This window comes from Corythoichthys intestinalis, chromosome 1, assembly GCF_030265065.1.
Source record: "Corythoichthys intestinalis isolate RoL2023-P3 chromosome 1, ASM3026506v1, whole genome shotgun sequence".
NCBI lineage: Eukaryota > Metazoa > Chordata > Actinopteri > Syngnathiformes > Syngnathidae > Corythoichthys > Corythoichthys intestinalis.
This window is the reverse complement of record NC_080395.1, coordinates 72,675,627-72,699,072: the sequence shown is the minus strand read 5'-3', so window position 1 is coordinate 72,699,072 and position 23,446 is coordinate 72,675,627. Positions and strand designations below refer to the sequence as shown.

Sequence of the window (23,446 nt, the reverse complement as noted above, 5' to 3'; positions counted from 1 at the left end):
TTTTTATTTACTGCAAGTTTTCAATAGCTAATAAATTACTCAATTTAACATCAGAAACTTTATACTTGAGGAAAACATGCAGAATCAATTATAATTAATATCTAAATAGAGGATTAATAAATTCTATATACAATCACAACTTATTATAGAATAGAATAGCCCTTTATAATCATTATACACTGTATACTGTCAGCAAATGAGGCTAGCGGCCGCCTGGCGGAAACAGATTTTCTGGGCGAACGTTTTTGTGAATAAATGCTTAAATTCCCAAATTCTTCATAATTATGGACGTAAAACAAAGAAAGCAAAGAAACCGTGCAGTTAGCGTTTATTTTACGTAGTATATTGTCGAAGTACAATGCTACTCTGTTAGCGAATGAGGCTAGCGTAAAAGGAGATTTTCTGGTGAACATTCTTGTGAACAAATGCTTAAATCACCGAATTCGTCATAGATATGGACGTAAAACAGTCTTGATTCTTGGTCAAAAACAAAAGAAACCGTGCAGCAGGGGTCGCGTTAACCGAATATTTTCCGTCGTTGACCGATTTTTTAAAACGGTGAACGAAAAACTGAAGTCCATCTGTCATTTTGACAGGTTGCAATTCACACCCCAAACCACAGGGTGGCGAGTGAGCATATTAATTAGCTATTGTCTCTCTTGATGCATGACGTCGTTGGCCTTACTCTGAAAAATGTCAAGGCAACTGAGTGTCCGAAGTTTCTTCAAAAAGCCCCCAAACGACGATGGTGTTGATAAAAGAGGTGAAAAAAGAGGGACTGCACAAGCAGGCACGCAATTCAAGTCCATGCGCACCAGGAGGAAAGTGTGACACTACGTTCAGGCCACAGCAGGTGAACTGTTAATTTCATTGTTCCATAATATGTAGCCGATTGACTTCGACTGACTATTACTAAATGAAGATTCAAACTCGGCCCCCTATGGAAAGGCGTTGCGCAAATAATGACAAAGTGTCACGTCAATAGTAATGAAGTCTATGGCCCACATTTTGTGCTACTGCACCTTAAGGAAAATATAAATGTTATGGAGAGTGATTAATAGTATGGCGTTAAAGCTGATGCAATGAAAAATGTGGGTGTGCCCACATTTTGTGCAGGTACACCTTAAGAAAAGAAAGTTATAGTTAGATAGTTAGGAGCACCACTGCAACCAATGCAAGATGTAAGTGTGGAGCTTTTGCAATATATATCGCAATGTTAACTTTTTCCAATATCGTTCAGGCCTATCCTGAACAGAGCTATTCAAGTATTGGTCAGCTTTCTTTCTGAAAGAAAGAAAAAAGAAGTCCTGTGCGAAAGAGAAAAGCAATCCCAATGACAAAGATTTTAACATGCATTTTACAAATGAGATGCCTCAATGAATCTTTTTTTTTTCCCTTATGAACGGTTTTCAAAAGCTTTATTGGTGGATTTTCTCAAGTTAAAGTGCCACACAGAAATTAATAAATTTATCTGTGTAAGCAGGATCTGTGTATTATTCATATTATTTAATTACAGGTGGTTTAGCTCATTTCAATGTATTTTATTTAAATGGGCTATTATTTTATGTGTTTATATTTTACAAACGTGATGTAGTATTCCTTTATATTGTATATTTTATGATGTATAACTTTAGTTCCTATGTGAATATTAGTTCCTACTTGTTTTGTTGTGGTAGGAGGGTTTTGTATTGAACACGGGGCCGTGTTGGTTATTATTATAGCGGAGAAGACAGCAGTAAATCAACAAAGACAAGTCAACTGTGCGCCGATCTACCACTCAAGAGATCTGATGGACTCAAAAAGTGGATCACGATTGCATAGTTAGTTTGAAAATCGACCGGATCCACCGTATTTTCCCACAAGTGACTTCCGGTCTGGCCGAGCCTAGCTACCGGTAGTAGTCGCGTCTCGCGTCAACTAATAAACTCAAGAGCAGAAACTGCTTTTTCAGTCTTGTCTGTGTTTTCCGCCATATACATACAGTATTTTTTACTTTTTAAGAGGTAAAAAGTAACGAAATGATCCAGAAAAATGATGGCTTTGCCAATAAAATACAAAAAAAAAACCTTTATACTTCGCAACACTCCCAGAAAAAGCGGAAGAGCAAGTACTGTAAAGAGTACAGTGCTTTAATATGTTTGGAACTTTTGTTCAAATAAAAACACTTTTTTTTACGGAATTGGATCGGGACTCTGTATTGGCAGGTTCTCAATCAGTTGACTCGGACGCAAAAATATGTGATCGGGTCATTCCTATAAAGTACTTTCTTCTTCAAAAAAGCCTTTTTCTTTGAAGAGAGTTTGCTGACCTTGGCTGTAGATATTTCTTTGCTCCACTTTTAGGTTACTTGAATTAGAGCAGAATCTGGCAGAAGAACAGCAGAGGAGGGAAACGGCTGAAGCGGCATTTCATCTTGCTGAGGCAAGCACAAAGAGGTGCATCTCAAAACACATCATCCGTCAATCGTCACATACTCGCAGTCTAGTTGTGCTCAAACGTAAATGTTATGTTGTGCAGCATCAGTTCAAGTCTGTCACAAGATATTCAGAGAGACTTCAGCAGCATCGAGATGGAAACTGACGCTGAGTGGGAAGCTATGAGCCTCAACCCGAACCAGCCTCTGATAACACGGAAGGTAGAGAACATGGCTTTTAGATTGTGAGGTTCCAGCAGGGTTGGGCCATTGAATTTTTTCAGTATGCCACAAGAAACTGAACTCGCATCATTTTTTAAATAAATAAATAAATGTGGCTCTCCATGGTTGTTGAAATCTTACCTTTGTCTGAATCTACGTGTTGACTTTTTTTATTAGCAGCTACCATGAACACATATTTGTCCTTCCTAATTGAGACTGCAGTAAGCCGTATAGTTACAGCAAGACCGCTAACAAAAAAATACAATGATCTCTCAAATATAGCTGTTAATGGGGACCAGAGCTGACCGCGTGAAGTACTGTCAACCCCCCCCCCCTTTTTTTAACATACTTTTTTTGTGTATATACTAGGGCTGTCCCAAACGACTAATTTCCTCCCGATTAGTCAGCCGACTATTTTTACGATTAGTCGACTAAGCTAATATATATATATATATTTTCACTACTTTAATAATGACATTTTTGTTGAAGCTTATTAATTCACAAAAAACATTTTGGAACACCTACATTCTTTAGTAATGTATAAATAAAAAACATAAATCAATAATAAATCCCAAACAATGAGGTCAAATGATGCTGGTATTAACTAGTGCAAAAAAAAAAAAAATGTAAACGGAAACACTGAGACTTCTCTTTAACAGGAGTCAAAACAATTCTTACTCTTTTTGTGGTATGTCATTGTCTATATTGTTCTAAATGTTAAAATGAATTGCAATGCCCCGGACAACCATTTTCAGAATACTTTGTGTGAGTTCAGATGCTTTTTCTGGTGTGCATTACGCATTTTTGGGGGAGGGGAAAAACTGTTCAACTTTTGTTTGTTTTAACCTGAAAATAGATAAAGTAGAGGGCACACTGAAATACTACCACAACTATTTTGAATGAGAGGCACACATACTCACATTAACAAAAATTAAATATACAGTATTGATTTTATAGTATACTACTATATGTACAGTGCCTTGCAAAAGTATTTGGGCCCCCTTGAACCTTGCAACCTTTCGCCACATTTCTGGCTTCAAACATAAAGATATAAAATTTTAATTTTTTGTCAAGAATCAACAACAAGTGGGACACAATCGTGAAGTGGAACAACATTTATTGGATAATTTAAACTTTTTTACCAAATAAAAAACTGAAAAGTGAGGCGTGCAATATTATTCGGCCCCCTTGCGTTAATACTTTGTAGCGCCACCTTTTGCTCCAATTACAGCTCCAAGTCGCTTGGGGTATGTTTCTATCAGTTTTGCACATCAAGAGACTGACATTCTTGCCCATTCTTCCTTGCAAAACAGCTCGAGCTCAGTGAGGTTGGATGGAGAGTGTTTGTGAACAGCAGTCTTCAGCTCTTTCCACAGATTCTCGATTGGATTCAGGTCTGGACTTTGACTTGGCCATTCTAACACCTGGATACCTTTATTTTTTAACCATTCCATTGTAGATTTGGCTTTGTTTTGGATCATTGTCCTGTTGGAAGATAAATCTCCGTCCCAATCTCAGGTCTTGTGCAGATACCAACAGGTTTTCTTCCAGAATGTTCCTGTATTTGGCTGCATCCATCTTCCCGTCAATTTTAACCATCTTCCCTGTCCCTGCTGAAGAAAAGCAGGCCCAAACCATGATGCTGCCACCACCATGTTTGACAGTGGGGATGGTGTTTTCAGGGTGATGAGCTGTGTTGCTTTTACGCCAAACATATCGTTTTGCATTGTGGCCAAAAAGTTCAATTTTGGTTTCATCTGACCAGAGCACCTTCTTCCACATGTTTGGTGTGTCTCCCAGGTGGCTTGTGGCAAACTTTAAACGAGACTTTTTATGGATATCTTTGAGAAATGGCTTTCTTCTTGCCACTCTTCCATAAAGGCCAGATTTGTGCAGTGTACGACTGATTGTTGTCCTATGGACAGACTCTCCCACCTCAGCTGTAGATCTCTGCAGTTCATCCAGAGTGATCATGGGCCTCTTGGCTGCATCTCTGATCAGTTTTCTCCTTGTTTGAGAAGAAAGTTTGGAAGGACGGCCGGGTCTTGGTAAATTTGCAGTGGTCTGATGCTCCTTCCATTTCAATATGATGGCTTGCACAGTGCTCCTTGAGATGTTTAAAGCTTGGGAAATCTTTTTGTATCCAAATCCGGCTTTAAACTTCTCCACAACAGTATCTTGGACCTGCCTGGTGTGTTCCTTGGTTTTCATAATGCTCTCTGCACTTTAAACAGAACCCTGAGACTATCACAGAGCAGGTGCATTTATACGGAGACTTGATTACACACAGGTGGATTCTATTTATCATCATCGGTCATTTAGGACAACATTGGATCATCCAGAGATCCTCACTGAACTTCTGGAGTGAGTTTGCTGCACTGAAAGTAAAGGGGCCGAATAATATTGCACGCCCCACTTTTCAGTTTTTTATTTGTTAAAAAAGTTTAAATTATCCAATAAATGTTGTTCCACTTCACGATTGTGTCCCACTTGCTGTTGATTCTTGACAAAAAAATAAATTTCATATTATATATATAACATATATTTATGTTTGAAGCCTGAAATGTGGCGAAAGGTTGCAAGATTCAAGGGGGCCGAATACTTTTGCAAGGCACTGTATACGCACAATGATACTTTATAATATAAAGTGACTAACATTAGTGCAGTCATGGATTACTTGCCTGGCACGGCCAGACTGTTCTCCCTGTATTTTTCAAACACTGAGAGAAAAGTCTGGGAACCAGCCCATTAACGGCGTCTCGAGCAGGTACAAAATCAATCGACAAATCAGATTTGTTTATTTGCGAGACATGTTCTTAACGAGCAACGTCACTCTTGCGCGTCGGAAGTCGTCTCCACAACAACACAGATGGTGAACAGGAGAGCCGAGAATATGTTCCAATCCACGGTAAAATCAGATTTAAATTACCAAAAACACATCGACACGAGTCATTGACAACAGTTTGTCTCGCGCTAGCCATGTTGAATAAACTCCGCTCTCCTCGTATGTCTACTTCCGCGCGCAAGTCCCTCGTCCTGCCCTCGTCGTTTTACGAGCGTCACGTCTGCCCGTCGCTGATTGGTCCACTCCGCTGTCTGTTTGCTGTGGCTTGCTCCGCCCTGGAAATTGTATCCGCTGAATGGTGGCCAGACTCAATAGCTGGAACAGCGGTGAGTCTGGTGTACCAGGCAAATGGATTACAGTAAGCAGGCCAGTGCTGTTTCCATATATATTTTCATTATATTATGTATATAGAGGATATATTTTCCCCAAGTGGGAGCTTCCATGATCCTAATAAATGTAATAATAATTTAAAAATATATATATAATTATATATACATTAATTATTTTATTAAATAAAAATGCACGTTGATACGACGCACATAAAGGTAACTTCCATTTTTTTAAAAAAAGTTGTATGGACTAACAATCCGCTAGCTTGTTGTTTCTTGTTGTCTTGGAAAATTATACTTGGGTGACGGCGCTTCAAGTGTTCGTTCATAGCCGACGTGCTACCGTGGTATGCGAGCTCAGCTTAGCAAAGAGTACACACAGTGGCACCCTCCATATTTTCCTTGACATTTTTCCAGGCTCTGGCTATTCTGGTCCCCTTTTTTTTTGCTTTATGCCACTTTCATGTGTCACCAATTCTGCCCTTTTTGGTAATTGGCGGTATTTTCAACTTCCTCGCCATAGTGAGGAGTGAACCGGCGATTCACTTGGCTCGTTGTCGTAGGTTTGGCCCATGTCCTCCTCAGGAGGTGTCGGATGGCTCTTTATGGATACTTTTATTGTCCAAAACAAAAACGCAGGGCCTGAGCCACTGAACGCCGCGCTACCCGTGCACTTTCCAAATTCACTGATCTCACTCCATCTTTCGCTCCCTCTCTCTCGCTCGCCCACTTTCTTCCTCTTTCCTCAATCGGGCCAGCGGCCCCCTTGGGGCTGTAAGTAACAACCGCTTGCATCGCGAGCGCCCGCCATTCTAAACTTTATCCGCATGTAACTTTTTTTTTTAACCCGTCAATACCCGTCGACGCATTTACGTCATCGATGACGTCGACAACGTCGACTAGTCGGGACAGCTCTAGTATATACATTGCTCAAAAAAATTAAGGGAACACTAACGTAACACATTGTAGATCGGAATGAATGAAATATATTAAATACTTTGATCTTGGTCGAGATTTTCTTTTTCATATACAGTGGGGCAAATAAGTATTTAGTCAACCACCAATTGTGCAAGTTCTCCGACTTTAAAAGATTAGAGAGGCCTGTAATTGTCAACATGGATAAACCTCAACCATGAGAGACAGAATGTGGGAAAAAAAACTGAAAATCACATCGTTTGATTTTTAAAGAATTTATTTCCTAATTAGAGTGGAAAATAAGTATTTGGTCACCGACAAACAAGCAAGATTTCTGGCTGTCAGAGGTCTATCGAGGCTCCACTCGTTACCTGTATTAATGGCACCTGTTTTAACTCATTATCGGTATAAAAGACACCTGTCCACAATCTCCGTCAGTCACACTCCAAACTCCACTACGACCAAGACCAAAGAGCTGTCGAAGGACACCAGAGATAAAATTGTAGACCTGCACCAGGCTGGGAAGACTGAATCTGCAATAGGTAAAACGCTTGGTGTAAAGAAATCAACTGTGGCAGCAATTATTTGAAAATGGTAGACATACAAGACCACTGATAATCTCCCTCGATCTGGGGCTCCATGCAAGATCTCACCCCGTGGCGTCAAAATGATAACAAGAGCGGTGAGCAAAAATCTGGGAGAGCTGGGACCACAGTAACAAAGTAACACAATGCGCCGCCAGGGACTCAAATCCTGCACTGCCACACGTGTCCCCCTGCTGAAACCAGAACACGTTCAGGCACGTCTGCGGTTTGCTAGAGAGCATTTGGATGATCTAGAAGAGGACTGGGAGAATGTGTTATGGTCAGATGAAACCAAAATAAAACTTTTTAGTAGAAACACAGGTTCCCGTGTTTGGAGGAGAAAGAATACTGAATTGCATTCGAAGAACACCATACCCACTGTGAAGCATGGGAGTGGAAACATCATGTGTTGGGGCTCTTTTTCTACAAAGAGACCAGGACGACTGATCTGTGTAAAGGAAAGAATGAATGGGGCCAGGTATCGAGAGATTTTGAGTGAAAATCTCCTTCCATCAGCAAGGGCATTGAAGATGAGACCTGGCTGGGTCTTTCAGCATGACAATGATCCCAAACATACAGCCAGGGCAACAAAGGAGTGGCTTTGTAAGAAGCATTTCAAGGTCCTGGAGTGGTCTACCCAGTCTCCAGATCTCAACCCCATAGAAAATCTGTGGAGGGAGTTGAAAGTCCATGTTGCCCAACGACAGCCCCAAAACCTCACTGCTCTAGAGGAGATCTGCATGGAGGGATGGGCCAAAAACCAGCAACAGTGTGTGAAAAGCTTGTGAAGAGTTACAGAAAACGTTTGGCCTGCATTATTGCCAACAAAGGGTACCTAACAAAGTATTGACATGAACTTTTGGTATTGATCAAGTACTTATCTGCCCCATTGTATCTACCCTGTTAAACGATTTTTTTCCCTCAATTTTTCTTTGTTTGGATCAATTATTTATCATCTAAAGTATTGGGGAAAATGCGACGGTAACCAAAAAAATACAATTAAGTGATAGTTATGAGGTAGATATCCGAGATTTTTTTACTGACGTTAATTTTTTCATTGTGACGTAATTTGTTTAAAATATGCGAGTGAATAATTTTTTTAAGTCGTTTTTTTTTTTTTTTTTTTTTTTCCCAAACTAAATATTAGACATCAATGTATGATTCAAAGCTAAAAATGACACATTAAATATAATTCATTACCTCCTTTTTATGGCTAGGTTGAAACAAAAGCGGTTGCGCAACGTCTGTAAAAGGAGGTTTCCAGTGTAAAACGGACATATTAAAAACAGTTCGGGGACTTAATGCGCCATGAATCTGCTATGGCACCATATAGACATATTGTTCTATCAAACACAACAGTTATTTTGACTTAAAATACAGCAGTTTCTTTTAAAAAGCAGTGCAAGAGCAGAAACTGCTTTTCAGTCTGGTCTGTGTTTTCCACCATATATATATATATATATATATATATATATATATATATATATATATATATATATATATATATATATATATATATATATATATATATATAAGGGCTGTCAAAATTAACGCGTTAACGCGCGGTAATTAATTTTTTAAATTAATCACGTTAAAATATTTGACGCAATTAACGCACATGTCCCGCTCAGACAGTATTCTGCCTTTTGGTAAGCTTTACAGCAAGGCGTTTTGTGCGGTCTAACAGCGAACTCTTGTGGTCGCTTTGCGACATGGATTTCTTTCCAGTTCAATATGACTGCACGACGTCTCTGTTGTGCTTATATGATCCTTGGACAAGATTTGTCCGTAAGTACGGTTGTTGTTAAGAATGTACATATTATGTTAGTAAGCGAAATGTTACATTTTTTGTATGAGACACTTTTTGTTTATGTTTAGTTAACCTGTATAGCGTGCTAAGCTAAAGTTGTTGCTAATGCAATGCTTGTGTACTTTTTTTTGGTTGTTTTAAGACGGTCTAAAGAGGACAATGGTTTGAGGCCATTTTATTAATAAATCAGATGAAAAAGGAAGTAGTCTGATTATTAAGGCGTCGTTCACTAGCTGTCTAGCTTTGGAAAAAGTAGACGCTTCGGAGTGAGGACAGCATAGACAGATTTAAATGACAGTAGAGTGAAATGCCTACTACAGTCCTTATGTACCGTATGTTGAATGTATATATCCATCTAGTGCAGCGGTCTCAAACCGACTCCACAAAGGGCCGCAGTGGGTCCTGGTTTTTGTTCCAACAGATCCAGCACAAACAGTTCAACCAATGAGGTTTCTACTAACATAAGCAGCACCTGATTGCAATCAACTGATTACACTTGTAAGAAACCAGATTGGTGAAAAGGTATTTGTCTCGTTTGGTTGGAATGAAATCCAGTACCCCCTGCGGCCCTTTGAGGACCGGTTTGAGACCACTGATCTAGTGTCTTATCTTTCCATTCCAACAATTTATTTTACAGAATATATATATAATTCACAGAAAAATATGGCATATTTTATAGATGGTTTGAATTGCGATTAATTGCGATTAATTAATTTTTAAGCTGTAATTAACTCGATTAAAAATTTTAATCGTTTGACAGCCCTAATATATATATATATAAACTTACCATTTTAATTGAATCTTTATACAATTTATTATTAACTACAAACTACCAACAATGACAAAAGGAAAACAAAAATAATGTTTACAAAAAATGCAAAAATTCAATAAATTTTAGCGAGACAACTCCGCTTATTGGTGAAACAAAAAATTGCGGGGAAACTAGACAGCTATTACACCGGGTGTCCTTCAAAATACCACCGGGGACACTTTATGTTAAATGTTAAAATAAGGGATATTGGCTAATTTCTCGCGGCACACCAGTTGAAAAAAACTGAACTAATGGATTTAACCGTAAAGGAGTTTGTCAGCGAAAAAAAAAAACGCAATGTTACTGATCATAATGTGCGAGTAGATGAAAAAAATATTTGCGCTGGCTCAAATTATAGTTGCAAAATGCAACCATTTGGTGGCAGTCTGGAACCCTGTTTAGATCAGTCAACCCCCCCCCCCAACCCCCCCCACCCACTTATTCTAAATCTGTGAATTGGATTTCTCTTTATGATTTGTGTACTAATTGTGTTCCCAGGTGAAAGGTGGGATGGTGGCATGCAGACGTTGGTTCAGAGGAAGAAGCCTGTACTTTTCTCGGCTGCTCACGACCCGCTCACGCTCTCGTTACTTATTCCTGGCCTACATGGTTACAATCCATGTGCTTTTCCTAATGTGCCTTACAGGTGCCTTTTAAAGGTTGGGCATTGTTCCAATGGTAGTAATAAACAGCTGAGTAGCAAATTACACACTAATTCTACATGCTTTATGAAAACTGTCAGAGCTAATTGACTAGGATGTTCATTCTTGAAGTGTCAATTGTCTAAGAATGGTAATAGTTGCACAGGTTGACAGTTGTAAATCACTTGTCAAATATGATATGCCACAAATAGCCTTAAAATGTTGATAAAAATCAAAATAGCCGCATCTATAACCCCAAGCAAAAAGTATGGAATCACCAGTCTCAGACGAGCACTCACTCAAACATTTTATCATGTAGAACAAACACAGATAAAAGGCTTGAAAAAAATGAATTAGTTCAAAATTGCAACTCTTTAGCATACACTAAAAGAAATGAATAAAAAACATTGTGGTGGTCAATAGGGGTGTAACGGTACACAAAAATCTCGGTTTGGTACGTACCTCGGTTTTGAGCTCACGGTTCGGTTCATTTTTGGTACAGTAAGAAAACAAAATGCAAAATATAAATGTGCTAGTTGTTTATTACACACCTTTGTGCTTTCAACAATAGGAACATTAGCCTATACAAAGCTAGAATTCTGCTCAAAAAGTAGCGGGTATTCAAATATAATCCAACAACAATTTGCCTTTCAGACCCTGCGTATTGGTCAGATTTCTTTCTGAAAGAAAGAAGAAAAAATAAGCCCTGTGCTAAAGAGAAAAGCAATCCCAATGGTAAAGATTTTAACATGTATTTTACAAATGAAATGCCTCAATGAATCATTTTTTTTTCTTATGAACGATTTTCAAAAGCTTTATTGGTGGATTTTCTCAAGTTAAAGCGCCACACAGAAATTATTAAATTTAATTGTCTAAGCAGGATCTGTGTATTATATTATTTAATTACAGGTGTTTTAGCTCATTTCAATTTATTTTATTTAAATGGGCTATTATTTATTTTATTATGTGTTTATATTTTACAAATGTGATGTAGTATTCATTTATATTGTATATTTTATGTTGTATAACTTTAGTTTCTATGTGAATATTAGTTTCTACTTGTTTTGTTGTGGTAGGAGGATTTTGTATCGAACACGGGGCCGTTTTGGTTATTATTTTAGCAGAGAAGACAGCAGTAAATCAACAAAGACAACTGTGCCCCCATCTACCACTCAAGAGATCTGATGGACTTAAAAAGTGGGTTACAATTGCATATTAGTTTGAAAATCGACCGGATCCACCGTATTTTTACATGAGTGACTTCTGGTCTGCCCGAGCCTAGCTACCGGTACTAGTATCGACGCAGGAGGGTCGCGTCTCGCGTCAACTAATAAACTCTGCCGTTCTTTTCGCGTGCGTCGTGTTGAGCCGCTTCTGGGACCACTGGTGTGCATTGGCTGATTGACTTTAACACCCGCGTTTCACTGCGTTCTCGCGGCGGCCACGTTGTCGCGCTGTTGACGTTTCTGGGTCACTGTACTACCCTGTTGGTCCTCATTATAGTGAGAAGACGAGTACATATAATCTACACAAAGAAACTGTAACCCGATCGACTCGGAAAATAAGGGTTACATTACGTCAGAAACTCGTTCGGTACGGGTCCGTTCCGAACTGTACACCACGTACCAAAACTGTTCAATACAAATACATGTACCGTTTCACCCTTAGTGGTCAGTAAATGTTACTTTTATAGAGCAAGTGCAGGGAAATATATATGGGAACATGAGAAAAAGAAAAAAAATCAAAACTGGAATGCTGCAACTTTGGTTTGGTGCTGTTCCAGTGAGAATTACAAAGATGACTGAGTATTCTTCATCAGTTTGGTGCCAATTCTCATTGATTGCAGTTGCCAGATCATCCTTGCAGGTCGGCGCCTTGCTGTGGACCTTTTATTTCAATTTCCACCACAGCGTTTCAATAGGGTTGAAATCTGGGCTATTTGCAGGCCATGACATTGACTGGATAAGTCTTTCTCAAAGGAATGGTTTAACAGTTTTAGCGCTGTGTCATGATGCATTGTCATCTTGGAAAAAGACAAACATATTTTCAATTGAAGGGATCAGAAAGCTGTCTAAAATTTCAATATAAATTTGTGCATTTATTGAAGATTTAACCATAGTGCCGTTGCCTGACATGCAGCCCTATATCATCAAGGACTGAGGGAATTTTGATATTTTGATGTTTTCTTCACGCAGTCATCTTTGTAAATCTCACTGGAACAGCACCAAACAAAAGTTGCAGTATCATCACCTTGTCCAGTGCAGATTCTTGACCCTTGACAAGGTTATTCATTTCTTTTAGTGAATGCTAAAGAGTTGCACTTTTGAACTAATTCATTATTTTTTTCCAACTTTGTATCCGAGTTTGTTCTACATGATAAAATGTCTGAGTGCTCGTCCGAGGCTGGTGATTCCATACTTTTTTCTAGGGGTTGTAGATTAAAATTTGGGAATAGGCAAGCTTGAAACAATATCTGGCCCGTCACTGTAATAATCATCACCTTTCACGTTAAATCTCCTTTCCCTTCATTCTTATTGCTGTGGCAACCTCAATACGTTCACTCACATGTGGTTGCTTGACGTATTATCAAATTACAAATGTCGGTACAGTTTACCGTGCTCTTCTAAATACGTTGCACATACAGTAATCCGAATGCTGAGTAAAACTATGCACTGTAACTTCTCATCTCACTGACAGAAGCACTAAATTGTAACAGTGAGTTCAAAAGGATGTTTCCATGTTACTTGTTTTTTTAGCATTATTTCAAACATCTCTGTTAAAGAAAATGCAAAAATGTTTTTTTGATTTATTCAAATCCAGGCCCGTTATATTGTTTCATCTGTACTGATGGGTGTAAGCCTGATCTTACTAGACAATATTTTCTTGTTAGAATATGATTGAGAAAACTTGTTTTTTTAGTGTTGTGAAATTGCACCTTTGCAACCTGTTAATGTCACACTGGCCTCATGCTCTGTATATAAAGATGTGATGGGCAAATAGAATCTACTGTATTTATGAGACTACTGAAAAATGTGCAGATAATTCAAGGTTTTCTTTGTGCAATACATTGTTTCGTTGAACTATTTTCGGATGAAAATATCTAAAGATATTAATAAAGCCAGATGATTTTCTTTAACCTCTTGGACTTCGACTGTTTAGTTTCGGACGCAAAACATGCTGCAGCAGCATTTCCTCAATTTTTTTTTTTTTTTTTTTTTTTTAACTAGCACGACCTTTCACATTGATGACCACTTCAGATTATATTAATTGACACACTGGTGCAGAACAATTTGAACAGTGGCATGGCAATTGTAGGCAGTTCAAGGCAGTTCTTAATTTGTAAATCATAAGGTGCCGGAACACAAAGTACATATGACAGCGCAGGGATGACTAGACACACACAGGTCCCAGAACACAGGCAAAAACTGGTGTCAAAAACAACACGCAAATGCCCGCTTGCCATACTGTGGGACTTAAAAGCCTCAGTTTCAGATAATATCCATGATATAAATGTTATGACAACAATTTACAATTATTTTGGCTTTTCTCTGCACAGCACAGGCAATTGCCCACATAACCACATTTACCGGTCCGGTAACACTGAATGCAGCCTTTTTTCTCCGCACCCTCACTGCACTCTTGTGTGTGTGGAGGTAAGATCGGGCTTAAAAAATCCAGCCCGACCCGGCACGCGGGTATAGACCCCAATCATGTGACATCACAACTCTGCCCCCCCCTGACTGGTGCCGCCATGTTGTCCGTCAGCTCATCGTGTTTACATATTACCGCTACGTACATTCCTCCTATTACTGCGTGTTTTTCTCCTTGTCTAAGGAATCACCGCCTAGTAAACGAACCCAAAATACTTCCTGACAATCTTTAATATTGATTAATCAAAATGGTGAAGGGATGCATGGCGGTTGGTTGCAGTAACAGAGAAGATAAACGGTCATTTTAGTAGTTGCTGTGTGCTCATTGTTAAAAGGGCAAATCTCGAAAGCAGCACGGTTTATCTCGGTCCATGATGCGTTTGTGTCAACAGCTGTTAGACAGCGGCGAAAACATCAATATGATGCCAACACGATCGCAGACATCATCAGACGGAGACTACGAAGTTCGTCGCCACATTCGCGCAGCAAGAAGGTGAGCGCAAAAACAGGTGTTGTGCCGAAAAATAGCCGCCCTGCGTGAAATGTCCCCCACTGATGGGAGCGCCCACACGGAAACAACTTTCTTGTACCGTGAATATGTATTATTTTACTCTGCTTGAACTAATAAATGTCATACCTGTGTGACTGTCATTGGGATATGGTCGTGAAAACCTGCAGACTAATACATTTCTGTTCAAAGATGGTTATGTGGCCCAGTCCAGGATTTGTTACTAAAATACATTACTAATATTTTGTGTAATTATTTAAATTTGATCTTAGTCGTAAATCAATTACTGTAATGCGTCCATGAAAACATTTGATGTTTTCACATCAATAAAGCGTTATAAATAAGCGCTCAGGGCAGGGGGAACATTTCACGCGGGGCAGCTATTTTTTGGCACACACCGGCCTGTTGTCGATCAAATTTCATTTTACAATCGTGACAACTGTGACGTTCAGCTGATCAAATGTCGGGCCGGTGCCGATTTTGGGTACCCGACTCCTCATCGTGACATAAACTGGAGTATGATTGGAAATTTTGTGGTCTCAGGACGAGCTCTGGCGCACGGGACCGGACCGGACGGGAGGAAACATCGGTTTGGGCATCAAATATGGATCTGGTGACTGGATCGAGCGAAGCTTTTCCAAATAACGGCTTTTATGCAACTCCTCCAATGAGTTTACAGCGTCTGAAAGCAACGGGGTTTCCATAATTTGCAAGTGAATTTACCTTTGCAAACTACGATCATTGACAAAACGACACACAATGACAGACAATATGGCGGCACAATACAGCGATCACGTGATTGTGTGACATGGGTGATTGGGGTCTATTAAAGACCGACCGGTGTTCTGTCAAAATTTGCTCCCTTATAAAATTTTGCTCCCAAAGCTTTTGTGGCGCTGAAAACCCCTTCTTTTACATTCAATTGGACTCTCAATGTTATCCAAAGTGCTAACTAAACTAGATACATCATAAACATACATGTGCAACACAAAAATGGCTTAAATTAATACTTAACGACGCGACAAAGTTATTAACAGTGAGAGCGCGGAGTGCAGTTACTGTGTGCAGCTAACATGGTAGGATGTGTCTGAGAACTTTTGTACATGTCTTTACATGATGAAACTTAAGTAAATATTCCTTTCTTTAAGAAAGTTTGTAGTGTTTACTTTGGAATCGCCACATTCGCGGCCATTTTTAACGTTACGTGCATGCGCAAAACCCGCAAGGTAGCAATTTTTAATGGGTTGCAAATTTTGTCAGAACACCGGTTGTTGCTTTTTTGACTCGTTTTGAATCTTGCTTTTTTAGGGGGGAAAAAAGCTGTAAATTCATTTTTCTTTTTGGCATGTTAAAAAAAAATTTAATCCTGGTTGCTTGCTGCCCAAATGCCGCCGAAGTTTTGTATTTTTTTTTAAATCTGGGAGGAGCGTGATTTGTCATCAACAAATCTCCGACTCTTTCAAATAACATTTTTTTTTTTTTTTTTATAAACAACATACAATTCTGGGGATTTTTTCTGTAAATGAAATTATGCTGACTATTTATTTTATACATTTTTTAAAAGCGTTTTTATATCATTATTATGTTCTATGTAGGCCTGTCGCAATAACAAATTTTAGTGGGCGATAAATTATCTCATAAATTCTTGCGATATTCGATATTATTGCGCCCCCCCCCAAAAAAACACAAAAAAAAACAAACATTAACCGATTTACAATAACGCAGTGAGAATACAGTATATATTTATAGACCAACAACACCCATTTAAACGCAATAAATGTTTTCTTTTAAATTCAAAAATACATTTTAAGAAATCACAACTAAAAACAATAGACCATGCCTCTTTCAAGTAAAATACTAATAATAATAATATAATATTAATACCGCACAGAAACACATAATAAATAGTTTTTTTTCAAGAAAAATAAAATTGCACTTAATAACTGAAGCATTTAGGCACATATGTATAAAGTTGCAGTAACAAAAATTTGGCTCCAAAAGGTATCAAATAACACTAAACAGAGGTTAAACAGTCTCATTTCTTCAGCAATGTAGCAGATTTCACTTTCCATGAGGGAACCTATTTTGCGCGGTGTCGTCTGTATTTCTCACATAAGGCGAACACCTCAAATTGTCAATTAACGTGACGAGGAGGCTCCGCTTGTTGCAATGCAGTTTTCCTACTAAGCAGTGAAAACTGGAGAGGGTGATAGTGTGGTAGTGTATGTAGATTTTTTTCTGTTGGCCATCTTTGTTAAAACAACCTCCAGAAACATTTTGCTGACTGGTTCGTCCTCTTCCTCACTCCGCTCACTCATTGCTGTGTGCCGACAGTGCACTTGGCCCTGCCTCCCTCCATTGAATGACGGTCACTCAAACTTAAATATATAAAACGAACATACCCAGAAGTCAATAAAACAGAGTGAGTCCTCGTCCCAGCATGTTGCGTAGTTAGCAACAAGGAAGCTGAACTTTAAACAGCGCTGTCAAGTACGTCTGCCACATATCTGCCGCAAGTGCGTACGTACGCGTGCGCGCACGTGAGGCGATAAATCGCAGTGGGAAAATTACCGTCTTCATTTTTATATACCGCGCGATAAATGGAATTATTGCATATTGCGACAGGCTTAGTTCTATGTAATATATTGAAAGGATGATCTATGTCATCCTAGATCGATTGGTTCGCCCTGGGAAGCACATCCTTGTTTGACATGTAATGTCTGGGTCTGCGGGGAATATATGTTTATGTTTGATGTGTGCGACAGTGCAAGAGTAGCGAGATTAAAGATGTGCAATGTTGTCACAGATTACTTTAAAAAGTAATTTAATTACTAATTACAACTCAAAAACTAATCTAGTTACTTTACCAATTACTTTATCAAAGTAAGTAACTTTAAAAGTAACTCATCAGTTACTTTTTACCAATATTTTTCCTTTTGCTGCCTCAACATAAAAATGACAAAAAAATGTCATCACATGTAATTGAATTTTTCACATAAGGCTTAATCTTTGAGTTAGCGGGGGTTTAAATAGTTGATGGAGTTGATTTCAACCACCATTGACTCGCGCTAGCTTAGCCACCCCGGAGCCCTGAAACTAACAAATAACTGAAAAACTGCACGGAATTTGTTCAAATCAACTCCAACGACTAAATAAACCCCCGCTAACTCCAAGATAAAGCCTAATGTAAAAAAATTTGAACTTCCCCTTTAAAATAAAGACCTAGCTGTTAAAATATTGTCTATAAAAGTTGTAAAGCAATAAAACAAACAACAAAAATTAATGAAATGAACAAGAATCCTACAACGTATTTCATAATGGGTCAAAATCATTTTTCGAGCAGATCATTTGACTAGCACCTAAGACACTAGCTTTTGCTTTGATAAGCCAAAACTACACCTGTGGAGGCAAGATGGATATTTAGAATTTCTGTAAACCTAAGCTTTCAAACGCAACCAACAACAACTGAGCTTGAACAGTTTTATATATACAGTGGGGAGAACAAGTATTTGATACACTGACAATGGGAAAACCCATTGGCAGTGTATCAAATACTTGTTCTCCCCACTGTATATATATATATATATATATATATACAGTATTGGCCAAAAGTTTGGCGACACCTCAAAGGTGGATACTTTGAAGAATGTAGAATATAAAACCTGTTTTCAGTTATTTCACTTTTTTTGGCCATTCCACATGTTCGTTCATAGTTTTGATGTATTCAGAGAGGATTTACAATAGTAGTGAAAATATATAAAACGTAAAAATATTTAGGTGTGTCCAAATTTTTGACTTTTGTTTGTCATCAACATGCTTTACCCCCAGCCACACAGAAGTAAAACTCCACCTATGGTTACAAACACTGACAATAAAATGTGCATAAAGGCTGGTCACAAACTGTAGAAGTGCTGTCTTGTTACCTGTAGGCTGTTTCGAGTTTTGTCGCGTTGTACTGTAATTCCAAGTGCTTCTTTGTTGATTTAGGGACCGACAGTCATTTTCAGCCAGCGCAAAGTTTGCAACTCATGGAGATATTTTTGTCATCTTTACTGGACAGAAATGTGAAGTAATGGCTGTATTTCCAGTGAGCAAAGGCATCCATTTGCCGTATATATCCTGCCTTTCACTGTTAGCCTCGCTGCCTCGTCAGAATGCTATGTTGTTGACCGCCGTGGCAGACAGCGCTCAGCCTAAGACAGCACCGTAATACACGTGACCCGTTTTTTTTTTTCCCCCCGATGAGAAATGCTCTTTGTACATGACTACAGTATTCTTCATTCTACATACATTATGAGGCAAAAACAAAATAGTAACGCACAGGCACTAGGGAAACTAACTTTAATCGGATTACCTGCTTGGAAAAATGAACGCGTTAGATTACTCGTTACTGAAGAAAGTATTCAGATTACAGTAACGCGTTACTGACAACACTGAAGATGTGTGCTACACGGTGTTCACCAACAACAGCCTGATCATTTTAAGTGTAACAAATACACAACATTCTAAACACGAGTGGTAACGGATCTCGCCAAATAAGTCCCGGAATACAGGGAAGCAAAAATCAAGAGGTGCCGGAACATATTCCGGCACAAATTAACCCCTGGTTCTAGGTACCATTTTTTCCACGCTGTAAGGTGCACCTAAAAGTTTTTAAATTTTCTCAATAGCACATAGTGCGCCTTAGAATCCAATGCATCTTACAGTGCATCACAAAAGTGAGTACACCCCTTGCATTTCTGCAGATATTTAAGTATATCTTTTCATGGGACAACACTGACAAAATGACACTTTGACACAATCAAAAGTAGTGTGTGCAGCTTATATAATGGAGTTAATTCATTCGCCCCTACCTAGAGCCTACCCACGTACCACGTGCTCGCTGTATGGTTCCGCCCACTTGTCCGTCATTTTGACTCTGTATTAGCATTGTTTTCAATTGATGGCGGAATTTAAAATGCATTTCATGGAAGACCCGGTGCTTTCTGATGCCGCAAACTCACTGGATCTGTTGCATAAAAGGCGTTATGAGGAAAAGCTTCGTTCTATACAGTCGCCACATCCATATTTGACGCCCAAATCGATGCTTTTCGACCCACTGTCTTCGCCCTGTCTGCCTGACATCTGCTACGCTGATATTTACAATTATCTTGTCCACACAAAATCAGCCTATTCCCACGAAAATTTGAAAAACTTCAAGAGCTTGGAGGCTTATAAATACTTCGTTGCTGGTTGGGTGAAACAGGTCCTCGTTCGGCAGGAATCTATCTTGTGCTTGGAAAGGTGAGTTACGAAATTTTCAATTCAAAATCTTTTGTTATTGCTAACATCCACTGTCAAGTCTAATGTATTTCATGTCGTTTGTCAATGGAGTTAAGGCTTTTAATGTTTATATGGTTTAGCGATAGCACTCTCACTACATACATACGTGTATGTTGTTGGCGATTAGCCTAGCAATGATCTTAATTGTGGTTATTTGTCAGCCCCGTAGACGAGGCCAGTTTCTTTCACTTGGTACCAGCTAAATATTATTCAAAAAATAACGATGGTGGAAGAAAGGGAAGTCACAAACATCTTGAATTTGAAACTATGTCGTACTACGTCGTATGTTGTCGGCGATTAGCCTAGCAATGATCTTAATTGTGGTTGTCAGGCCAAAACCCTCTAAATATATATTAAATGCATCTTACCGGATATAAAATGACTACTACATAGTCTGTGGTGATTTTTTGGTGTCCAGTTTTCACGTCGAATTGCAGCCGTCCATTTCGCTCTCCTCTTTGGATCCCTCGGAATACGGTAAAACTTCAAGTCTCTCCTTCCATCTTCTCTGTTAGTGCAACCAACAGCCACACACGCCTTCACCATTTTGATTATTAATGTTAAGGAGCAGAAAAACACGCCGTAAATAGGAGAAATGTACGTAGCCGTAACAGGTTAACACTTTGTTTTGACGGACAAGTGGGCGGAACCATACAGCGAGCACGTGGTACGTGGGTAGGCTCTATAGCCATTAATATCTAAATCCCTGGCAAAAAAAAGTGAGTACACCCCTTCGGGAAAGTTGTCAATATTAACATTGAAATTGTTAATTGTCAATATTTTATGTGGCCACCACTAATATCCAGAACTGCCTTTACTTTCCTGGGCAAGGAGTTGACCAGAGCTTCACAGGTTGCCACTGGATACTCTTCCACTCCTCCATGACGACGTTCCGGAGCGGCCAGATATTGGAGACTTTGCGCGGGGATGTTCGATTGGGTTCATGTCTGGAGACATGCTTGGCCAGTCCATCTCCTTTACCCTCAGCCACTTCAGTAAAGCAGTGGTCATCTTGAGTCTGTTTTGGGTCGTAATGCTGGATCACTGCCCTCTGACCCAGTTTCTGGAGGGAGGGGATCATGCTCTGCTGCAGTATTTCACAGTACATGTTAGAGTTCATGTTTCCCTCAATGGAATGTAACTCTCCAAGACCTGCAGCACTCATGCAGCCCCAGATCATGACATCCCCACCACCATGCTTGACTGTAGGCATGACACACGTATCCTTGTACTCCTCACCCGGTCGCCGCCACACATGCTTGAGACCATCGGAACCAAACAAATAAATCTTTGTCTCATCAGACCTTAGGACATGGTTCTAGTAATCCATGTGCTTTGTTGACATGTCTTCAGCAAACTGTTTGTGGGCTTTCTTGTGTACCATCTTCAGAAGAGGCTTCCTCCTGGGGTGACAGCCATGCACACCAATTTGATGAAGAGTGCGGCGAATGGTCTGAGCACTAACAGGCTGACCCACCACGTCTTCAATCTCTACAGCAATGCTGACCGCATTCCTGCGACGATCTTTCAAAGTAAGCATTTGGATGTGACGCTCAGGAGGCCTGTTCTGAGTGGACCCTGGTCTTTTAAACGCTGGATGATCTTAGCCACTGTGCTGCAGCTCAGTTTCAGGGTGTTGGCTATCTTCTTGTAGCCTTGGCCCTCTTCATGTAGCACAACAATACGTCTTTTAAGATCCGCAGAGTTCTTTGCCATGTGGTGCCATGTTGGAACTTTCCGCGACCATTATGAGAGACAGTGAGCGCTGCACTACAAATTTGAACGCACCTGCTCCCTATGCACATCTGGACCTAGTAATACTAACGAGTCGCATGACATTCTGGAGGGAAAATGACAAGCAGTACTCAATTTGGACATTTAGGGATGTAGTTTCTAAGGGGTGTACTCACTTTTGTTGCCAGGGGTTTAGATATTAATGGCTATATTTTCAGTTGAGGGGAAAAAAACTATTACCGTATAACTATTACGTTTTCATTGTGTCAAAGTGTCATTTTGTCAGTGTTGTCCCATGAAAAGATATACTTAAATATCTGCAGAAATGCGAGGGGTGTACTCACTTTTGTGATACACTGTAGGTCAAGGTCCCAAGCCCAAGTCCTAACCTGATACAACTACAGAAGGTTGGTACTCTGGCGGCACTGAATCATAATGAATAAGAATTTTCACAATAACAGGGTTTGTATTATACTTTAATGTGTAACATCTGTCTAAAATGTATAACTGTTTTGATAAAAACAAAAAAATGAGAAGTAGATTTCCAAATGATGCAATCAATTTTCTAGTTTGAGCATTCAAACTGGTCATCACAACACATGAAGGACTCAAGCGGTGGTTCCTGCAATCTAGATACTTTTGTACGTATTAATACTCCTCCCCTTCTTCTCCCTGGTCATCAACTGAGTCGGCACCAACCTCTTCGTAGTCCTTCTCAAGCGCTGCCATGTCTTCTCTGGCCTCAGAGAATTCTCCTTCCTCCATACCCTCTCCCACGTACCAGTGAACAAATGCACGCTTGGCATACATCAAATCAAACTTGTGGTCGAGACGAGCCCAGGCCTCTGCCACGGCTGTCGTGTTGCTTAGCATACACACAGCTCTCTGTACTTTAGCCAAGTCTCCACCAGGAACCACAGTGGGTGGCTGGTAGTTGATGCCCACCTTGAAACCAGTGGGGCACCAATCCACAAATTGGATGGTGCGCTTGGTTTTGATCGTGGCAATGGCGGCATTTACATCTTTGGGCACCACGTCGCCACGGTACAAAAGGCAGCACGCCATGTACTTGCCGTGACGGGGGTCACACTTCACCATCTGGTTGGCTGGCTCAAAGCAAGCATTAGTGATATCGGCTACAGTTAATTGCTCATGATAGGCCTTCTCAGCAGAAATGATGGGTGCATAGGTAGCCAGGGGGAAGTGGATACGTGGATATGGTACTAAGTTAGTCTGAAACTCGGCTAGATCGACATTGAGAGCGCCGTCAAAACGTAGGGAAGCCGTGATAGAGGAGGTGATCTGACTGATCAGTCTGTTCAGATTGGTGTATGTCGGACGTTCCATGTCTAGATTTCTGCGGCATATATCGTAAATGGCTTCATTATCTACCATAAAGGCACAGTCTGAGTGCTCGAGGGTCGTATGTGTGGTCAGGATGGAGTTATAGGGCTCAACTACAGCCGTGGACACCTGAGGTGCTGGGTAGATTGAGAACTCCAGCTTAGATTTCTTGCCATAGTCCACAGATAAACGTTCCATCAACAGGGAGGTGAAACCAGAGCCGGTCCCACCGCCGAAGCTGTGGAACACCAGGAATCCCTGAAGACCAGTACACTGGTCAGCCTGATGACAGAAGAATAGTTTGGCATTCACATTTTA

At 39.8% G+C, this 23,446-nt stretch overlaps 2 protein-coding genes across 8 annotated transcripts in view; one reads left to right on the top strand and one right to left on the bottom strand.

Moving 5' to 3' along the window:
- The window catches only part of LOC130917440 (golgin subfamily B member 1-like), a 131,472-nt gene extending 117,766 nt beyond the window's left edge, over nt 1-13,706 (top strand). For all 7 annotated transcript variants that reach the window (XM_057838896.1, XM_057838858.1, XM_057838878.1 and 4 more), the window contains 3 exons: nt 2,343-2,435; nt 2,518-2,635; nt 10,428-13,706. In XM_057838896.1, the coding sequence (XP_057694879.1) occupies nt 2,343-2,435; nt 2,518-2,635; nt 10,428-10,586 (370 nt within the window). In that variant the 3' untranslated portion in view covers nt 10,587-13,706. The remainder of the gene's footprint in view (nt 1-2,342; nt 2,436-2,517; nt 2,636-10,427) is intronic.
- An 8,536-nt stretch (nt 13,707-22,242) lies between these two features.
- LOC130921256 (tubulin alpha-1C chain-like) overlaps nt 22,243-23,446 on the bottom strand; it is a 31,432-nt gene continuing 30,228 nt past the window's right edge. The window contains exon 5 of the mRNA XM_057844920.1: nt 22,243-23,410. Within this exon, the coding sequence (XP_057700903.1) occupies nt 22,433-23,410 (978 nt within the window). The 3' untranslated portion in view covers nt 22,243-22,432. The remainder of the gene's footprint in view (nt 23,411-23,446) is intronic.